Source organism: Parambassis ranga, chromosome 19 (assembly GCF_900634625.1).
Source record: "Parambassis ranga chromosome 19, fParRan2.1, whole genome shotgun sequence".
Classification (NCBI taxonomy): Eukaryota; Metazoa; Chordata; class Actinopteri; family Ambassidae; genus Parambassis; species Parambassis ranga.
In genome coordinates, this window is record NC_041039.1 from 17,078,882 (window position 1) to 17,098,816 (window position 19,935).

The 19,935-nt window shown below is 46.0% G+C and overlaps 1 protein-coding gene across 3 annotated transcripts in view; it reads left to right on the forward strand.

The window, feature by feature from the left end:
- tmem117 (transmembrane protein 117) overlaps positions 1 to 19,663 on the forward strand; it is a 33,482-nt gene extending 13,819 nt beyond the window's left edge. For 2 of the 3 annotated variants that reach the window (XM_028432246.1, XM_028432245.1), the window contains exons 3-8: positions 1,072 to 1,204; positions 10,023 to 10,122; positions 12,374 to 12,471; positions 13,943 to 14,102; positions 17,849 to 17,978; positions 18,840 to 19,501. In XM_028432246.1, coding sequence (XP_028288047.1) covers positions 1,072 to 1,204; positions 10,023 to 10,122; positions 12,374 to 12,471; positions 13,943 to 14,102; positions 17,849 to 17,978; positions 18,840 to 19,501 — 1,283 coding nt within the window. Of the gene's footprint in view, positions 1 to 1,071; positions 1,205 to 10,022; positions 10,123 to 12,373; positions 12,472 to 13,942; positions 14,103 to 17,848; positions 17,979 to 18,839 lie in introns of all 3 variants that reach the window. The other variant, XM_028432244.1, reaches the window with a different exon arrangement.
- Positions 19,664 to 19,935: the final 272 nt, after the last annotated feature.

The following is a 19,935-nucleotide window of genomic DNA, read 5'->3' on the forward strand; positions in this document are numbered from 1 at the left end:
TGAGAAGGTTATTGGTCTCTAATAAAAATAAAAATGTCGGACTGTGGACTATGCAGAGGTTCACATGCTTTTTGCTTCTCATTGATGAGAGATATTGGATTTTTGCATCATTTATTTAATTGGGATCTTTTTGCATACTTGCTGTGAAAATCTGATGATGCTTTAAGTCTTAATTTTGCAGAAAGATAGAAAATTCTAAACAGTTCCTGTAACTCCGCTGCCTCTGTTGCATCAGTTTTAATGAATCTGTCTGTGCACACTTTTTAAATCTGAATCTTTTTAACTGCCTTTAAATGCCTTTATTTTTACCTAAAACCTTGACCAAGACCTTAATGGCGGTGGCAGTAACAGACACACAAACGTCATCGCACAAAGATCCTTCCTCTGAGTGTCAGGGGTAGCCCGAGAACTCTGACAACTGTTGTGTAGTTACATTATGTCTGAACGCCTCACACACATTCCCGATCTGTGGATATTTCAAAAGGAGGAGTGTAAACACCTGCTTTTTCTTCCCCGGCACAACAACAAGCTAGTGTAGCTAACAACAAACCCTCCATGTGTTGCTCTGAGGCCTGCCGCCATAAGACAGGCATGTTTGATTATGTATTCTGTGCAGAAAGCTGCAGATCCGAATCAATCTCATGCTCTGCCAGAGAGATATTTCTCCATAATTTGATTCCAAGCCAGGACTATATTAAAAAACACCACAGGTCACAAATGTTTGAATAATTTCTCTAATCATGCAGAACACGCCTCGTGAAACACAAGCGAGCTGCGCTGACGGAGGATAAAATGATGTGCGTGCGGAATATTTTCTGCCGAGATTGATGACAAAATGGCGACTGTTAAAATTGGTCAGGAGAAGACAATTATTGCAGGGTCAGGGAAGTGACACCTCTAAGTGGTCTTTAATCTTAATTTCATTGTGTGAAGGGTGCGTGTGCGACAGGGAGGACGTTATTGATCTCTGTGACTAATTTATTTGCTTTCATCTTCATTCTCGTGGCCATACATGTTGACATGCTGTTTGAACAGCCACTGACAGCGCTGTCCTTGTCATGCTTCCTTTAGGTCGATACCTGCGCCTGAAAATGTTCCGTGAGGATCATGGCTCCTGGATGACCATGTTCTTCAGCACCATCCTCTTCCTCTTCATCTTCTCACACATCTACAACCTTTTCCTGCTGATGGCTGGGAGCATGGAGTAAGACATTCAATCTGTCTCTGTCTCTGTCCCTTTTCCCCCATTCTGTGCTTCCCATTTGTTAGAGCCACTGTACTCCCCCCTGGCTGGCATGATTGATCTAAATGTCTTGCCTGAACAGAGACTCGATAGTGGTCCTGATTAATCAGACTTTAAATCACAGGTAGGTGCAGGCGGGGATGGTGGTTAATCCTGAAAGATCACCTTCAGCACCTGCACTTATTCTCCCATGATCTTGACTTATTTTTTTGACACCTCTCTGGCATGAAACCAAACTGTGTTTGCCATGTCTCTCAGTTGGGATCTTGGTATTTGTCCTTCTGTACCTGCTGGGACAGCACCGTGCATAGCAGAGCTTGACACCCACACATCAAGCCAGTGACAGGAATCCGTTTATGCATTTGCAATGTGTCCATCCAGAGGAAGGGAAAACATGCCCTTGAAGCCAGCCAGCCAGACACCAGGGCGCCCGCCGGGTGATTTACCATTTTATTTGTTTGGACTGTAAAAACAGAGCGTGGCAGGTGTCTGTTCAGGTACAAGCTGTCAGGAGAGGGAGGCAGGGGCTGTAATGGGACCTGTCCATACCACGCTTCTGCTTTTCCATATTAACAACAAGCTATCCATAAGGTGGAAGGCAGATGAAGGCTATTAGCTAGCAGGCAAGGTGCTGTGTTTTTCTATGGCCGGAGGGATGAGTTTGTATAATCAGCCCATCTGTCACTCTGGCCAGCGCGGTGACACCGGCATCCATCTTGTTTCACTCTCTCTGTGGTTTGCCCGAGAAAAAGGAAGCGAGCGGCTGAGCAGAGGGGCAAGTCCGCCGAGAGCCGAGGCGCTGAATGTTGCTTGCTCAGGGAAAAGTTACATTCACAGTTGCACTTAGAGCATCTGTCACAAAGAGGATTCCATTTTTTTAAACCGCCTCTCATTTCAGCCTTGAAAGAAAATGGGTCTCTTTGAGTCACTCACTACATTTTTACTGTCAGGAGTGTTTCATCAGATGACATCAGTTTAATTCATAGAGAGAAATAATGGCTTACTCAGACGTTCTGAGAGACGTAACATATAATTTCTATTCATCTATCATCTGCAAGAAGCTGCACCCCTCTTGTCCACATAATTTAGCAAAGCAAAACAGCCCATTAAACAATTACACAAGCTGACACAACAACAACATCCGAAGTGTTTAGTGTGCAGAGCATCAGTGATCCAGCGCTGCAAAGCGGGCCGCACAAAGACAGATGGTGCTGTTGTAAAGCGAGTGAACCCGGCTTGCCAAGACACCTGGTCGCTTTCTGCACCCCCCTCCTGTCCCTGTTTCCCGCTTGTTTTCATTCTGCTCCAACAGTGTGTCCACCAAGGACCCGGGCCCTGCCAAAAACCATTAGTGTTCACATCTCTGTTCAAGACCGACATGTAAGAGCAATGTTCACACTCTGCCAGGACACTCCCTCTGAAGAAACACAGACTCCGGGCTGCCGATACCATGAAGGCAGCGGAGAGAGCGGAAAGGTGACGGAGGACAGCAGGGAGGGAGAGAGAGAGAGAGAAGAGCTCCAGCCCAGATGATGCAGTGAAACTTAAGTCTTTTGATCTATGTCCAAGTCTGATTTGCATCTCCCCTCTCACTCCTCACCCACAGCAGCAAGGCTGCTGTAGTTGTCTCTTTCTGCCACAGCCTAAAGGGAAAGTACAATGTCCCTTTGTGGGTGCAGCTGCCCCTCGGTGCGGATGAATGTTGTTTTTCCTTTTCATTTATATTGAAAGAACAAGCTGCTATGAGGTATTATTACTGCCAAGGATTTTTAAAGGGTAGGTATTTTGGCTTGGGTTTGCTGGCTTTGACATCCAGCCATGATGGTGCACTGCAGGGGATGCTCTTCTGGTGGCTACAGGGGGCGTCTCTCAATCTCTCCCTCTCTCTCCCTCTCTCCCTCTCTCTCACACACACACACACACACATATTGTCCACGTCTGACACCTCGCTCAAGTTCGCAGGAACACGTATGTGGGAGTGTGTGGCAAGGTGGGAGCGGGAGGTTGGCGCCTGTCCCCCGCCTGCTGTCTCCCTGACCTGATGCTGCATGCAGCCAGTGATCTGTGCTCATTAATATGCTTTAATTTTCTTTGACCTTTCAGCCGGTCTTGAGCTTGATTTAATTAAAACCAGGGATACATCCACAAGGAAAGAAGATAAACAGTGCCATCAGAGCCGCAAACAAATCACTGATAAGAGATTGTGTATCTTTTTGCTCGACAAGTATTTATCCATGATTAGTCAAGTAAAATGGATCCATCAGTGTCATTATCAGTCACAGAGATTTCCAGACTGTGTACACACGTCCAGCAGCGTTCCATCCAATATTTAAACAGCCACTTCTGGGTTAACAGCTATCAACCTGTTACCTGGCTTATGTCACACCAGGAGAAGAGGGGGGGGGGGTGCCCTGGGAGCTGTAATCCACACTTGTTACCAAACCCTCACATCTGGGCTATTTGCATTTTAATGTAACTGTCAGATTAGGTGGGGGCTGTTTGTGTGGAAGCAGGAGAGTGTGACCGCCCGCGGAGTTTGACGGGCTTCATGAGTGCTCTGTCACGCCGCACAATCCCATTCCGCCATCTTACGGTGCCATTACCAGCCGAAATCAGCCCCTAATTAGATGGTGTTATTTAATTAAGACGGCCCAATGCACGGCGTACACATTAATCATGACTAATTTAGAGGCAGAGGGGAGGTAAAGTACAAAGAGGTGGAGGGAGGGAGGAAGGTTGTGGGGATCTCATAGTAAGCTGGAGTGGGATAGGGACACTAAACTGTAAAATGACATCTGTAGGAATAAATGGATGGATGGATGGATGGCAGGATGATGGGAGAGGTGTAAGCTGTGGGATGGGGGATGGGGGGTGGATATCATTTAATGAGCAGCAGAGAGTGTTGGATCTGGCATTTGAGTAGAGTGTGCGCCTGAGCGGGATTAGACCCCACTGTATAAGTGTTTTTGTCTTTGATCCCTTTGTGCTGCGTGCATGCCAGCCCCGCTCGTCTGTCTGGGTGCTTGTTTGGCACTAAGCTGGGGTAATACCACGGACAAAAGGCTAAATAAATAGCATGTTGTGGTATGCAGATGCCTCCTGTTGCATGCACTCGCACATGGGACATGCTGCTGCCTACGATACAGAGGCACAGTGCTAACAATGGCTTCTATGAGCTGCCCTTTGCCTAATGCTCAGCTGCATAAACAACAAACAGCAGTTCAGTATTTCCTGGTGCTTCGACTATTTGCATGTATTTTCTTGAATATAGTTGCAATGTGTGAAATATGTTAAAATTATTTACTGAACTGTCGAACTAATCGGTTGCTATCGGACTGTAAAGAGAACACAAAGTGCATCAGAGTGAAATCTCCTGCCCGACCCTTAAAGAAAATGAGATGTCAACATCTGCCCAGTTTACAGGCTGATCAGTGTCAGCTAGCTGCCTAATGCCCTCAGCATCCCTGGCACAAGGGTGCATCACACCTACATTGGTGCACTGTAAAGTGTCATTTGAAGTCCAAAACTATCAATTTCCCATGCACTACACATGGTCCTAATCACAATCTATACCCTCACAGACCCTGTATATAAGGCTGCATCTGTAGCTTTTGACCGTCCTTCACAAAAACATTGATGATGTTCACTACCAGTTAAAAGTCTGGACACATTTTACTCAATGGTTTTTCTTGATTTTTATGGTTTTTACAATGCAGATTAGCAGTGAAGACATTAGAACTGAAGGAACACGTATGGAATAATGTAGTAAACCTAAAACAGTGGAGCTGTTTTATATGTCTTCAAATCTGATGACAGCGTGGTCAGCTTCGTGAGTCCAGTCACCTGGAATGGTTTCAAATGAACAGGTGTGCTCTGCCTGGAGTTAATCTCTGTAATCTCTTTTGCCTTCTTAATGTGTTTGACCCAATCCCATTTGGTTTGTGCTTAGTGGGACACAACACATCAACAGGACAGTGAGCAGAGTGACAGAGGTGCCACGTTCAGCCGCCCTAAACCCAATTAGACAGCAGAGTGAAGGCAAAGCAGCCAACAAGTACACAACAAGTACACAACAAGTACACAACAACTCCAACGATGCCTTTAACACAACCATTGCAGGAAGCTTTGCCCTGTGTCCTTCTCTAAGCTCACCACAGACACACATGCTCCTCCGGGACCAGCCTGCAGAATGTAACCAGAACATCCTGGTACTTTTATTGTGACGTCATAGTGTTATTGGCATCGGAACGCAGCTCCATCCTCTTCAGATTAATTGATCTATCTATTCCTTCGCCCACACCTACTTTCCAAACACACACGTCTTTCGCACTCCTACACACACATGATGTGAAACTATGACTCATTACTGTACAGAGATAATGAGCGTTTAGTTAGTGTTCCCTCCCAGACTCCTTCTCTCTCCTCCAGGGACATCTCTGGAACAGACTGCGTGCTATATGAAGCGGTGCGCTCGGTCGATTATATTATCCTGCTGTTTTCTGGGACAGAGGGGCGGAGCCTCAGCGGTGGCCGCAGTCCTCCCCGTATGTCACTGTCACATATGGAAAAACAGTGTAAACAATGAGCTTTATAACCTTGAAGAGTGTCATCTGGGAATATATGCGCACGTGTGTGATAGGTGGACGGGTGTACGCTGCATCAACTCACTGCTGTTCTGAAGGCCCATTTTTAAGGGTATTTATTTTTTTATTTAAGGTATTTTACATACATTTAGTGTGCGAGCTGTCTCTGTGCTTTGATTGATTTGTTGTTTACATGTACTGCACTATAGATAGACATGGCCCTTACATTATGCATGCATCTTACCCTCTGTATGTCTGTAACCTCTGACTCAAGGATTCCTCGCTGCTTTAACTGCTGCTTTGCATTTCACTTCTTGACCTTATTACCAGTAATGGAAGACAGAAGCAATGATGGTGCTGAGGTGGACATGCATGTGAGAATATGGCACAGAATGATTTAAACACCAGCTAAACACACCTGGATACCCAGTACTAACCTGAATTTCCTCTTGTTATTGATCCTTTCTGTCTGTATTTAGGTTGCTTTGCTGCAGATGAGCAGCTCCACTTTTCATTTTGTTCTGCAATGTAACAAATCTATCAGGATAACTGATGAGTGGGAGGGAGATGCTCAGTAGCTTCTGTTGCTCCAAATATCCACTCACTTCACCTACAGTGACCCTCAGATCATTGGCTCTTCTTCAAGATGATTATTGTTACTATGGTTACAATAATCATGATCTTTGAAAAGTAGCCCTGTTGACCATTGTGTTTCTTTACTTTGTTAAGTGCTATTTAAAAGCATGCAGTAAACACAGCCAGCCAGAATGTGTGTAGAGATTATAGGAAGCTAATGTAAAGCTAATAGACGGGATGAATGGCCTGATACGGCACTGAATTCACTCCCAACCCTGAGCCAGCCTCTGATAAGGACTGAAGCACTCAGTGTCCCTCCAGGTTAATACTATACGTGGGAGATTCTGCGCTGAGTGATGAATTGAGATTGTGCTTTAAGTTGCCTCAGGAGCTGCTATAGTGATAGTGAAGAGAGTGTGTATTGACAGCTTTATGCCTCCAGGTAACTACCGCCGCTCACCACTGTATACTGTAAATACAGCGTGAGGTGGTGTACTGCACAGGGAGGAGAGACGGCAGGCGCATTTCAATGTGGAGCACGCCAAGGTCGCAATTTAATGTTGTGAATGCGTCCAGCTTTTTACGGGGCAGGAGAGGTCACTGGGTTGCTACAGTCACTAAATCACTGGCTGTCTGACAAAGAAAACAAGTTTATAGGAGGCAGCGTGAAGGCATATACAGCCCAGGGGAAACATTAATAGGAATCAAGGTATTTGATGACTCAGAGGAGTGAAAGCACGCTGGTTAATACGGCCTTGGAAATCCTTCACTTGAGCGCTTTAATATAAAATAATAATAAAAAACAAAAGAACTTCTAGCAGATTATAACTATGACAGTGCAGCTGTTGATGCAATGTGCAAATCTTACAAAATAAAAACAGGTTTATCATACAAGTATCATTTTGAGGTACTTTCGATATTGCTATGCTGATGACAGGTTACTGAAAACAGATTCCAACATCGTCTCTGTTACTCAATCACCTGACAAACCTCTGCTGTGTGTTTGTAAAGCAGCCTCAGCATGTGTCATATACAGTATTATATGCTGTGTAAGTGGTAATGCTGTTTGTACATCGCTGTCTTGGACCTTTTGATTGTGAAATAATTAAAGATAACTGAAGCCTCTGTGTCTTTCACTGCTGAAGCAGCATTCTGTCCCGAGCTCTGGATGCTGCTGAATGGCTCTGCACCATTGAACAGCATCGCCTCGTTTTAAGTGCAGGGCAGACTAAAAGCAGAAGCAGCATGACAGGTCAGGGAGAAGAACTTAGTTTATTACTGTAATTAAAAAGATGCTGTTCTTAGTGTAAGCATGAGAATCTTCTGTTGCGGCGCCTCTGTGCCTGCAGTGACATTTGTACAACCTTGCAAACATTAATGCAACAGTTAAAATTGACTTTTTCCACTCGCTAAAGTCAAACAGGGGTGACGTCCAAACTCTGAAGCTCTGTTACTCTCAACAGCGCAAAAATTGCAATTTCTTGGGTATGATAGAACAAGACGAGATAGGAGGGCGCTGAAATGTCCTTGAATATCATGTCTGAACAAGTGTGGGAAACCTGATAACATTCCACAGAGGGTCAAAGCTGGCTCAGCCGGCCACACTGGCACTGACACTGCGACTGGCTCTGCGATTAAGCCACGGGAGCCATTTTAGGGCTGATTATTCATGGTGCTACTGTTAGTGATGTTCCACTACACTGAATCCTCTCATTAGGTCATCCAGCTCTAAAGGCCATTAAATTTTCAGTCAGCATGAATAAGTCAGAGAGTTCTGCCTCTGATCATGCAGTGCGAAGAGTCCCCAAACTCATCATAGGTGCTCTGAAAGAGGAGGGAAAGAAAGTCTTCTTCAGTGCAGGGGTAACATTTGCTCAATTAAATATGTGAGAAGGGCAGGGGTTGGCAGCAGGGTAGTTTTTTAGATTTAAAGCCTAGCATGTGGTGCCAGACAGCATTTCCAGAAGTATCGATTAGAATTTTGCTGCGAGTAAATGACTCCCAATGGGATCTCCTTGGTAACTGGAGCAGTGCCAAGCCACTGAATGTCTAACCGACTTAATGCAGATATAAATCGCCATTCCAATCAAGGCCGTTTTATTTGCGAGCTTAAGTGAGGCCATACGTCTCCTGCAGCGCTGCACATTTTTGTCAATAAAATCCTGTCAAATCCGTTAAATGCATGCTGCATTGATGACGTATGATTTATATTGTTACCTTCCAGGGAGGGATGTTTCCCCCTGCAGCAGCTGCAGTATAAGCAAACCATTCGGCATTCTGGGGTCACTGCCTCGCCACAATTAATCAGGATTGTTGTATCTGCATCGCGGTTGAGCCGATATTCTTCTCTGATCTGCATTCACGAGGAGAAAAGGCACGAGCAATTAGCATTAATTAGAAATGAACACCTATTGAAGCTGCTACATTAGTTAATAGCTTTAGCAGATTGCCCTCTGTTGCCTTTTCAGCGGCGTGTTTAGACTTGTGTGACAGCAGCTCATTTGCAAGAAGAGCAACATGTCAAGTGGAAGCTAAAAGATGAAATGAACATGAAACATCATGGGGAAACATGGACAGGAAACACAATGATAGACCTCGTATTCGGGAGACTTGTGTGCAATAGAAAACATTTGTGTTGTTTGCTCGTGGCCAGAGACTGACCGAGGAAAACAAAGACAAATGGAACCATTGACTTCAAATACGACCCCTCGAAAGCACAGCCAGAGCCCGATCCATCGCCATCTATTATATTCATGAGTGTGACCTGTCGGGGGTGAGAGGAGGGAGGCTGGAGAGGGGGAAGATGGAGGGTGATGGGTGCCCACCTGCTCCACTCAGCTTCTGAGACAGTAGCTGCCAGGAGATCAAACAGGCCTCATGCTCCCCTCTGGTCTCCTCCTCTCTCTGGCAAGTCCCATATAGGAGGCGACTGACCCACTTTCCCTCCCTCCCCCCCCCCCCCCCCCCCCCCCCCCGTGCTATTACCTGGAGAAAATGGAGTGTGTGTGTGTGTGTGAGTGTGTGATTGTGTGTGTGTGTGTGTGTGTGTTGGGTGGGTGGGTTTTGTGGGGATGAACAAAAGCTTCTCATCTTTTCCTACTGTACAGAGATGAGAGCTATAACTAGGTGAAAGCATGTCATTTTTTATCAGACACGATTGCATGCAACGCTGTTTCTCTTTGCCCGCTCTGTGTTTTTACTCCTGTGCCGCTGCTCATGTTAACTGAGCACGCTCAGATCCAGCGCTGTAACAGGAGGAAGCTCATCGGGATGGCGGCGTTGACTTGAAATCAACTACACACAAGACAAATTTGCCAAACAAATGGATCATTTGCCAAACGCCGCAGGACCAAATGAAAGTGGTGATACTGCATAAATTCTGTTGCGCCGCCGTAAATTGTTTACAATCCTGAGGGCTTTACAGAAGGCGGAGCCATCACTCATTGTTTTCACAGTATTAGATTGATATTGATTGACCCTGACGGCTGGCATCATGACACTTAGCGACAGTGACCATTTTCTGTCTCCCCCTCGGCGCTTGTTTGTCTTCTCTTTCTGCCTCTAATACCCTCATAACACAGATTATGTTTTTATTTTTTTTTGCTCGTCTTCTCTTGCAGGCCCCACATGGTGACAGAATACATGGGCATCCGGAACGAGAGCTTCATGAAGATTGCAGCAGTGGGAACATGGATGGGAGACTTTGTCACTGCTTGGATGGTGAGATCAACTGCTAACTAGGGATGTCCCGATCAGGTTTTTTTACCCTCGAGTCCGAGTCATTTGATTTTGAGTATCTGCCGATACCGAGTCCCGATTCGATACTTTCAAGATTCCCTATAAAGGCGGCAAATAGCAGGTCACTCGTTGCAGCAAAACCTGTGTGTGTGTGTCTAGAGCGCCACGCTAGGTGATTTCAGACACGCAGCAGCTCATCGAGACCTCGAACCCTGGACCTCTCGCACCAAAAGGAAACTGTCAAACCCTACACTACAGGACACAGAGCCACCCTGCACAGAAGGTTAACTTTGAGAGCCCTCATAAATATATATCCAAGTCCTGATCGGGAGGCAAACTCCAATTTCCAATCACGTGATCGGATCAGGACATCAGGACAGATGACAGGACACACTGTGAAGTTCCTCTTTACACATTCATCTAATTTGTAGGTCAGGTGTTTCCTCTCAGCCACACTCACTCTACAGCTTTTCCACACTAATGCAGTTCAACCTGCTACCAAACCCTCAGAGTCTCCTGCAGCTGCGATCTGAGGAGGGTCAGAGGAAACAATTGATGCACGAGGAGGGACGGAATACATGGGAGGAGGATCCTACCTCTGTTCATTTGTCAACATAAAAAGAGGAGAAGAGCTCCAGTGGGAGTGGACTACCTGTGGTGGGAGGAGTGGGGCTCTGACACCGGCGTGCACACAGCGGAGACAGCTTGACAAGCTTCCTCACCGCTCACATTAGTATTCCACAGTACATACTGCAGAGAAAGAGAGGCGGTGGAAGGAGAGGCAGGAGGGAGGGAGGGAAGAAGTAAGAAACAGAGGTGAAGGGGAAAGGGAAATGTAGAAGTCTGGTCGGAAGGGAGCCCGGGGAGGCAAGGGGGAGGGAGAAGGTGAAAAGGGAGGCAGAGGTGTGTGTGTTTAAAAGAGAGCCAAAGTTAAGCCAAGGCAAAGTGCTGATTCTTAAAATCACTCACAACGTTTTCTTTTTTACGTTGGATTAATTCAACGGCACTTTGAAGATGACCTCTGTGTCTCCTCTGCATCACAGATCTACCGTGGTGTCTTCACCAGATGAGTGGACATGAAGCGTCTGTTTTTGAAATGCTGCAGCACCCGAAACATCTCACAGTTTTCAGATTCACCCCCCCACCCACCCGACACCAGGCGCTGCTCTCTGCAGTGAGGTGCTTTATTGACGAATTGACCTTGCCTCTGCAGCGGCTCCACGTAAAGAATACAGTGGAACATTTTTATGCTGCGTGTATACAAAAAGACACAACTCTGCATCCATTAGAAAAAGAACTGCTACAAACACAACGTTAATAATGAAGCGATCCAATATGTTTGAAGGTACTCGGTACATCTAATCACAGATGAAGAGTAATAGCCACGAGTCACATGTCGGGTTCATAACTGTGTCATAGAGCAGCACTATTCATTATTCAGTGTGTAAATTGAAATGTAACCAGCAGCTGGAACAATGAATTCCAGCACATACACACATAAATAATGCCACTAATTTGCTGTTTCTAATTGTTTACATGTCCAAAAGTATGTGGACGCATATTATTATATTTCAGCCCCATTTCAAAGGCTCTTCTTAAAGGTAGGGGAGGAGATTCTGAAAACTCACTGATAGTCAGCCAGATTTCAAAGTAAACACACGCCCCTTTGTCTCGGAGCTCACCCTGAAGCCACGCCTCCAATCACATGGACGCACATCACCTGAAGACGAGCTGCGGTCTGTGACTTCGGCCATCATGCACGTACCTCTCTGGTGCACAGAGCAGGAAGAGAGTGACAACCAGCAATACTCCTACAGGGTCCACCCGGAGGATTGGCTGATGTTTTATGTTTTATAGCTTCAGATGATTCATATTCTTCGTTTTAATGAGAAACTGCCGAACTAATCGGTTGCTATCGGATTGTAAAGAGAAGTTACACTAATTTAACACAAAGTGCATCAGAATGAAACCTCCTACCCGACCTTTAACATGTTGTGGGACCAGAACTTTGTTAAAGGTCCCCAGCTATGTAAATCTAAATGTGGAGAGACGTTTAACCTGGTTTTGTCAGGGCAGCCATCTTGGATTTTGGTGACTTTCTTCACCTGGAATTTCCTACTGAGAACCAGTAGAACATTTCTTAGAAAAAGCCTTGATGCTAAGCTAGGCTAAACTGCAACCACCGCTACAACCAGTCTTAATATGTAATTAGAGATATTTTTTTCCCCTGTAGGTGACTGACATGATGCTCCAGGATCAGCACTACCCAGACTGGGGCAAAGCTGCCAGACGGTTCTGGAAACAAGGCAACAACCGGATCGTTCTCTTCTGGTATGTCATGCTTGCTTACGTCATCCATCACCTTCTGTAGGTGTGTGTAAATGAGCATGTGTGTGTGTTACGTGGTCTCTCCAGGCTGTTGCAGGGTTGCATGCAGTCAATAGCCGTGTTTAATCTTCCCTCACTCAGTGTCAGTACCTTTAATTAGAAGAAACAGGGTGAAAATCAATGGACACAGCAAGGTCACGGGGCGAACCACAGCTCTGCCTTTTTACTTGCTCGCACCACAAGCTGCAACCCTGAAATTAGTGCTAAACAAATGCTGCAAACCATGTCTGATACGCCCATTACTCGAACCATTCCCCCTCTTTTAGATTTGCAATACAGCTCCAGTGCACGGTCCCAGCGGTGCTCATTGACCAACGTGGCTCCGTGTTGTCAGTCAAGTGCTGTATGATGTAATTGGCGTTCAAGTACGACATGAAACCCCCGCCCGGTTCACTTTAAGGTCGCCGTGCCTAGTGAAGGACAGGTGAAGAAACTGAAGCAGCCTGACGTCTGTTTGATACGTACACACACAGAGAGCTGAAGACGTACTCGTGTCAAACTTCCGACACACTTCGCCTGCAGTGTGCAGAATTGATTCCCCTACGATTAGAATGCAAGCAGACGAATTGTTCTGTGACTTTTCTGCAGTCCTTCATTTTATTGATGGATGCCCTGACGCGCGCTGTCACAATCAATGCCAGATTTGACGAGCTATCGTTTGGAATTCAGGGCCTGAGATGTGATTGATAAATGTGTTGCCGAACGCACCTTGTCAATATGCGCCCAAAGGCCTCTGGGAAAATTGTAATGAACGGTGCCAAAAGTCGTCAGAATCCCGGAACGGAATAATAAAAACCCTCAAAATGTATCTCCCAACGGTTGAGACGGGATACGAACTGGCAGCCACTATCTGCAGCTCAGCCAAGCGGCGTGCGGCGTGAGGCTGCACACATCAGCACAATAATGGTCGGGTGACATTGAGACAAAATACAGAGCGGAGACTAAAACCGAACGTCTCTGTAGCTCGCTGCACTTGGATGGATATTTTCTCCAGTAAACAGTGAAGCCAGAGTTACAGCCGGCGCCGCATGCAGGTAAATGAAGAATTTTGACTGGTGTTAAATATGGAAATACATGGAAATGTGTATGCAGTTACAGGCTTCTGAATTACATCGTCTCTGCATCCAAACAAACACAACTTTGCACATTCATCTTCCTGGAAGCTGTTTCTTCTGCCATTTGTCAAATCTCGGTAAGAAAGCGGGTTCAATACATTATTGAGTCTGTGAATAGAGACCGGCTACCGGCAGATTTATCTTTTTTTTTCGTAGCTGTCTCACATGAACCGTTTGTCTTCAAGATGTACGATGTGAACTGTGAAGGTTTGGAATTATATTTCAGTGTTTTATACCAGTTTGGTGTCATTCAGAGATCTTTCTCTCTCCCCCTCTCCTCCCTTCTCCTCCCCTCTCAGGACCGTGCTGATCTCTCTGACATCAGTGGTGGTTCTGGTCATCAGCACTGACTGGATCAGCTGGGACAACCTGAACCGAGGCTTCCTGCCCAGTGACGAGGTCTCCCGAGCCTTCCTAGCCTCCTTCATCTTGGTCTTCGACCTTCTCATTGTCATGCAGGTAGGCCGCTCCCCTGTGGCCAATTAAAAAAAAAAACACACAGCGAGAGAGAGAGAGAGAGAGAGAGAGAGAGAGAACACAAACAACACACACACACACCGAGCTGGGACGTCTCTTACTCTGCTGCCATCCTTGCCAGCCCCCCCTCCTGCCTCCATGTTGTTCGATGGGGCACTGAGCAGAGAGACGGGGTTTGATCACTGTCAGTTGGCTCTGACACAGACACACACCATGCATGTAGATCTACTGTAGCTACACAGACTGTTGTTGACTCTTTTACGTCGCCTCTTCGTCTCCTCTCCTCCACCCGGCTCTCAGCCTTTGCTCCCTGGTTTATTTTTCTTAATGATGACTCACAAGATCGGAGTTTTTCTCTCACTCCCCCCTCACACCACCCACCCACCAACCCACTGTCCTCCCACAGGAGAGTACATCAATACAGCCTGTGTCAGTGGCTCATGAATATGCAAATGTGTTTGTCTGGACAAAAAAAACAGCACATAACTGAGGAAGAAGAGTGTGGGAGAAGTTTCACCATGCAGCTCCTCCTAAAGCTTAATGAACATACTGTACTCCACCACCAGCAGGACGACCAGTATCTGGTTTCTGTTTATTATGCTAATTACAAAGAGGCCACGGCTGCTCTGAGTGTTACAGATACATGGAGCGCAGGAACAAGTGCACCGAGCGAAGTGATTTCTGGACTTATTTACTGAAACAAATCATTATTTTTAAGGAGGGCTCGGGCTGATGTGGCCACGATGACTTCACTGTGCTGTTTTTTCCTCGTTCATGTACCCGATGATTGTGATTATGCAGCTATATAATAAGACGGCTCGGCTTACACTGTGCAGGCACTTCCTCACACGGATGCTTTGCCCCCTGAGGGCGCCGTTTTCCAGTCAGCTTCCTGTTCACGACACAGACCTGATGTGACACCAAGTCCCTATTTTGACAACTGGACTCCCTCAGCCTGTCTGAACTCTCCCCGCTCCCTCTGTGTGTCTCTGTAACCTGGTGGTACATCACTCCTGTCTCACAGAGGTTTGTTTACGACAGGGCCTTCTCATTTTCTGCACAGTGTACAGCAAGCACATTTACTGCAGCTGTTTATGAGCTGAGTTAACGCGCGCCGTTACAGGAGCCCCCCCCCCCCTTTGCACCGGCAGCCATCACTACATCCTCCCAACAGGTCAATAAAAATTCAGCCCAACAGCTTCATTCACCTCCATCTTGGAGCCTTGCCTGTACTTAATCTCACACATCCATGAGAAAAGATGGGTGGTGTTGTTCTCAAACTAATTAATGCCCCAATTAATGACCTGTCTGGATTGGCCTCCAGTGGGGTTTTACTCTTTTTTGTATATTTGTGCTGCTTCTCTGCATCCTAATGTCTGATTCTTGTGTCCTTTTTGTGTGTATGCACAGCCTATACACACATTTACATATGTGGAAGATATGCTGATACACCTTGCAGTGTTTGTCTCAGAGGCTCATTATTTTGTGGGAGGAGGGTTTAAATGCCATGCCTGTTAGCAGACACTGCAGACATGCAAGGAGAGCTGAGGACTTAATTAATATCCAAAGGGGCTATCGCCAAGCTGTTAAGCTGTTCATAGATATCGGCGCAGGAGACCCTGGATCACATGAGAATATAGTGTATTCAGACATGTGGTAATTTTATGCAGCGAGACGCTCTGTGCAAATAACAAGAATCAAGGGGAAACATAGCTAATGTGAAATTATGTTTTCTCCCTCTCTGTAATGACAAAAGCTCATTTGTGAGATGATTAAGTCAGCCCAGTAGAAAGGAACAGTTTCTAAACATTTTAATTGTAGGCCTCTCTCTGCGATTTTCATTTGCGTTTATCATTTTAATGACGTGCTTTCAGAAATGTAAAGCCACTAATTGCAGTTACATAAGTTTAGACATAAAAATAGGATGTGTGCCTAAAGCTATTACAGCATTTCTGACATTTTCACAACCTTAGGAACAAAATGAGGCAATTACAAATGATTGTTTTTAACTTTTTTGGCAGTGATTCATCATTTTTAGAGTCAATGTACGTAAACATACTATAGGCACCACTACCTGCCATGTTTCTGCCTGTACTGGAACGAGGTGAGTCCACACAGAAAGTCTGTGACTGAGCATTATCCCTGTGAAAACTCAAACACTCAACTCCCCACTGTGTGGGCTGCTGCAGTCAGATGTGTATTGTCCAGGGAGCAAACACTGAAGTGCAGGGTTAAAGGTCGGGTAGGAGATTTCACTCTGATGCACTTTTTATTAAATCAGTGTAACTTCTCTTTACAGTCCGATACCAACCGATTAGTTCGGCAGTTTCACATTAAAATGAAGAATATGAATCATCTGAAGCTATAAAACATAAAAACATCAGCTAATCCTCCGGGTGGACCCTGTAGGAGTATTGGCTGGTTGTCACTCTCTTCCTGCTCTGTGGCTTCGGGGTGAGCTCCAAGAGAAAGGCGCGTGTGTTTACTTTGAAATCTGGCTGACTCTCACTGAGTTTTAAAATCTCCTCCCCTACCTTTAAAAGGAAGCTCACAACAGGCTTTAAGGGCCGTAACGTCTCAAAGCCAGTGTAGTAGCAAGTGATGGAAAACACTACTAAAATACAAAACACAGCAATAAAGAGCAGCTGCCGAGCCTCTTTAAATGTCCTTATTTCTGCACAGATAGCATGTAGCAGACTAGTACCACCTGTCAGGTCTGCATTGGTCCCACAGATGCCCCTAAAATCACAGTGTCCTGTGGGAAACCGGTTGGTAGACCATGCCAAAAATAACGGTACCTCGGTGGAATCCTAACAATAAAAGGAATCAGAACCCTGGTACACATGACAGCCAGAGGCAACTGTTTTACTTTTTCACATCTTACTGTACAGAGACAAACAGCTAATGGCTACATGCTAGCTGTAGACTTATGGTTGGTCCAGTCACCTGCCAGGTGGGCCTCTCCAAATTGTCTGGTGTGTCGGAGTTTTTAAATGAAAGTGCTTCAACTGACCTGTGACCCATCAATACTTCATATTAATCACTAACTGAATCTTCAAAATGGCGTAAATCTTCAAAATGGCGTGACCAAATGAACAGTAATGAGGCCGGAGGCTAAAACACATGCCTACATACACACATACCTACGTATCTCCAATTGTTTGTATTTTTTCAGATAAAATAATCAGTTCAGATCTTTAGCCAAGAAATTAATTAAAAATCCATTTTATTTCTTGTTCCATTCATTTTTAAATCATCATATCCTGCCTTTGTTTTCCTGACAGTCACCAAATATAACTGCACAGTAGTGAGAAGTGACACCACAGGGCACAGGCAGCTTTTAAATGTCAGTTTGGGCTTCCTGTTGATGTATTTTGACGTGTTCAAATCCCAGTGCACACGAGTACACTCTGTAAACACACAGTGCAGCGTGGAGTCTGCGGCGGCCGGCGCTGTGCTTGACCTCCAGCCACTGTATGAAGAGGCTCCACAGAGATTTAATATCATCTAATAGGAGAGAAACATGCGTGACATTTGTCATGACAGTGTGTTAAGATAAGAGTTACAGCATCAGGAAAATCATTATTTGTAGTGTATAAAATCACCTGTGTGTGTGTGTCTCTCTGTGTGTGTGTGTGTGTGTCTGTGTGTGTGTGTCTGTGTGTCTGTCTCTCTCTCTCTCTGTGTGTGTGTGTCTCTGTGTGTGTGTGTGTGTGTGTGTGGTTCAGGACTGGGAGTTTCCTCACTTCATGGGTGACCTGGATATGAATCTACCAGGAATGTCAACAACACATGTGAAGGTCAGGCTTCCTGTCTGCAAGAGCATCTTTAAAGAGGAGTACCACATTCATATCACAGGTACACACACACACACACAGCTGCTGCAAACAAAAACCCAGCTGATATGGTTAAACAGTAGTGAGACATGTGCATGAGGCAGTTGTAACTTCGTCCCATTTGTGATTTGCGTGGTGGCTGCTCCAGTTTCCCTCTCTGGTCTCCACGGGGACGAGTTTGTTGGTGAAACCACAGCGAGTATTCATAATACATGTGCGACTGTGGCACACAGGTGCCTCCGCCACATCAACTGTGCCTCCCTCTAATCGTCTCCATGTTTTTTAAATGTTCTCAGTTTCCCCATTTTTTAAAACCCGTCCTCATGGTTTCTCCATTTTGTTCCGTCGCTCACAACCCGTCAAGAGATGGAAAAATCAATGTTCCCGAGCTAAATGTTAAGCTGTTCAAACGCGCAGTGATTCGCAAAAGGTTGTTAACCCTAATGCAGTGCATATCCATTAAGCATTATGGAAATAGCTCCAGCAGACGTGATTGCTTTAACTAAAAGCTTATTAACATGATATCTCGGGGAGAGGAAGGGAGTGGTGTCGCGTATATACGTGGGGAGACATCTGCCGGCTATCAGTCAACCTGGGGAGATGGCTGTCTGTGGTAATATAGCGATCTCGTTAGGAGATACTGTAGAGGAAGTAGCACCTGCAAATGGATCTCTCTGTCTGCATGCAAAGCGAGGGGGATTCCTGATAAATGGATGTGACAGCGTCTCTATGTGTCGGACTCTAAATCTGGTCTGGAGGAGGCTGGCGTTACGCATCCATCAGCGTGTCTGCTAAATGATCTGTACAGGCAGCACATGTTTGTTCCCTGCTTAGCTGTCAGAGGTGGCTTGGTTTGTAATCTAATCCAAGTATCTTGTTGCAGGTAAGTGGTTCAACTACGGCATCATCTTCCTCGTGCTGATTCTGGACCTCAACATGTGGAAGAACCAGATTTTCTACAAGCCCTATGAATATGGTCAGTACGTCGGGCCCGGTGAGAAGATCTACACGGTGGAGGAGCCGGAAACGCTTCAGAACTTCAACCACAGCACGCTCACCTACGAGTGGCGCTCCACCAACATCGACCCGGCCACCAACGTATCCTACGTGGAGCGCGACATGTTCCTCCACAGCCGCTACATCGGCACCAGCCTGGACGTCAAATGTCTCGCCTTTATTCCGAGCCTGGCGGCGTTCGTCCTCTTTGGGTTCTTCATCTGGTTGTTCGGCAGGTTTCAGGACAGCGAGACCTTCACGGAAAACCAGGACAAGACGTACGAGAGGATAAAGAGGAAGTCGCCATCAGAGTACAGCAAGGAGATGGGCGCCACGCCCGAGGAGATGCACGTGACCATGAGCGACAGCCTGAAACGATCCGGAACGCCGATGCTCTTGTCGGTGGACGGGCCGCACTTCGGGGCGACTCCCTCCACGAACTCCACTATTTCCATGGAAACCCAAGAGACACACCCGAGCATTGTGGTGGACGGCGCGGCGCAGGATGAACCAGCAGTTTCTTTTGATGTCCAAAAACTTTCACCATGACCTTAAGAAGGTCTGGACTTCAGGCAGGTGTTTGGGAAGCAGGGCGGTCTGCGGTCTCAGATCAGCGAGAGACAAAGACAGGGACGAAGCGATGGCCAAATCCTGACGGACACTGCAGTCTAATTTATATATTTTTGTAATAAAAACCTTTTTTAACAAGCAGATGTTAAACTGTCCTGGTGCTGGCTTGGATTTTTCATACTTCACCTGTGTCCTGGTAAACTAACGGTGCCTACGTCAGAGACGTCGTGTGTGACAGCAGTGCCTTGATATTTCATACATCCAGATGCAGACGGAAACATGTTCTGACAGCCTTTAAACCACGGGCAACACATTGGAAGATGTCCTACTTACAGTCTGCTTTATTAATGTGTGTTTTCACGTCATGTTGTTACCTCATCGGATCCTGGTTTTTTTTTATTTATTCTTCCTGT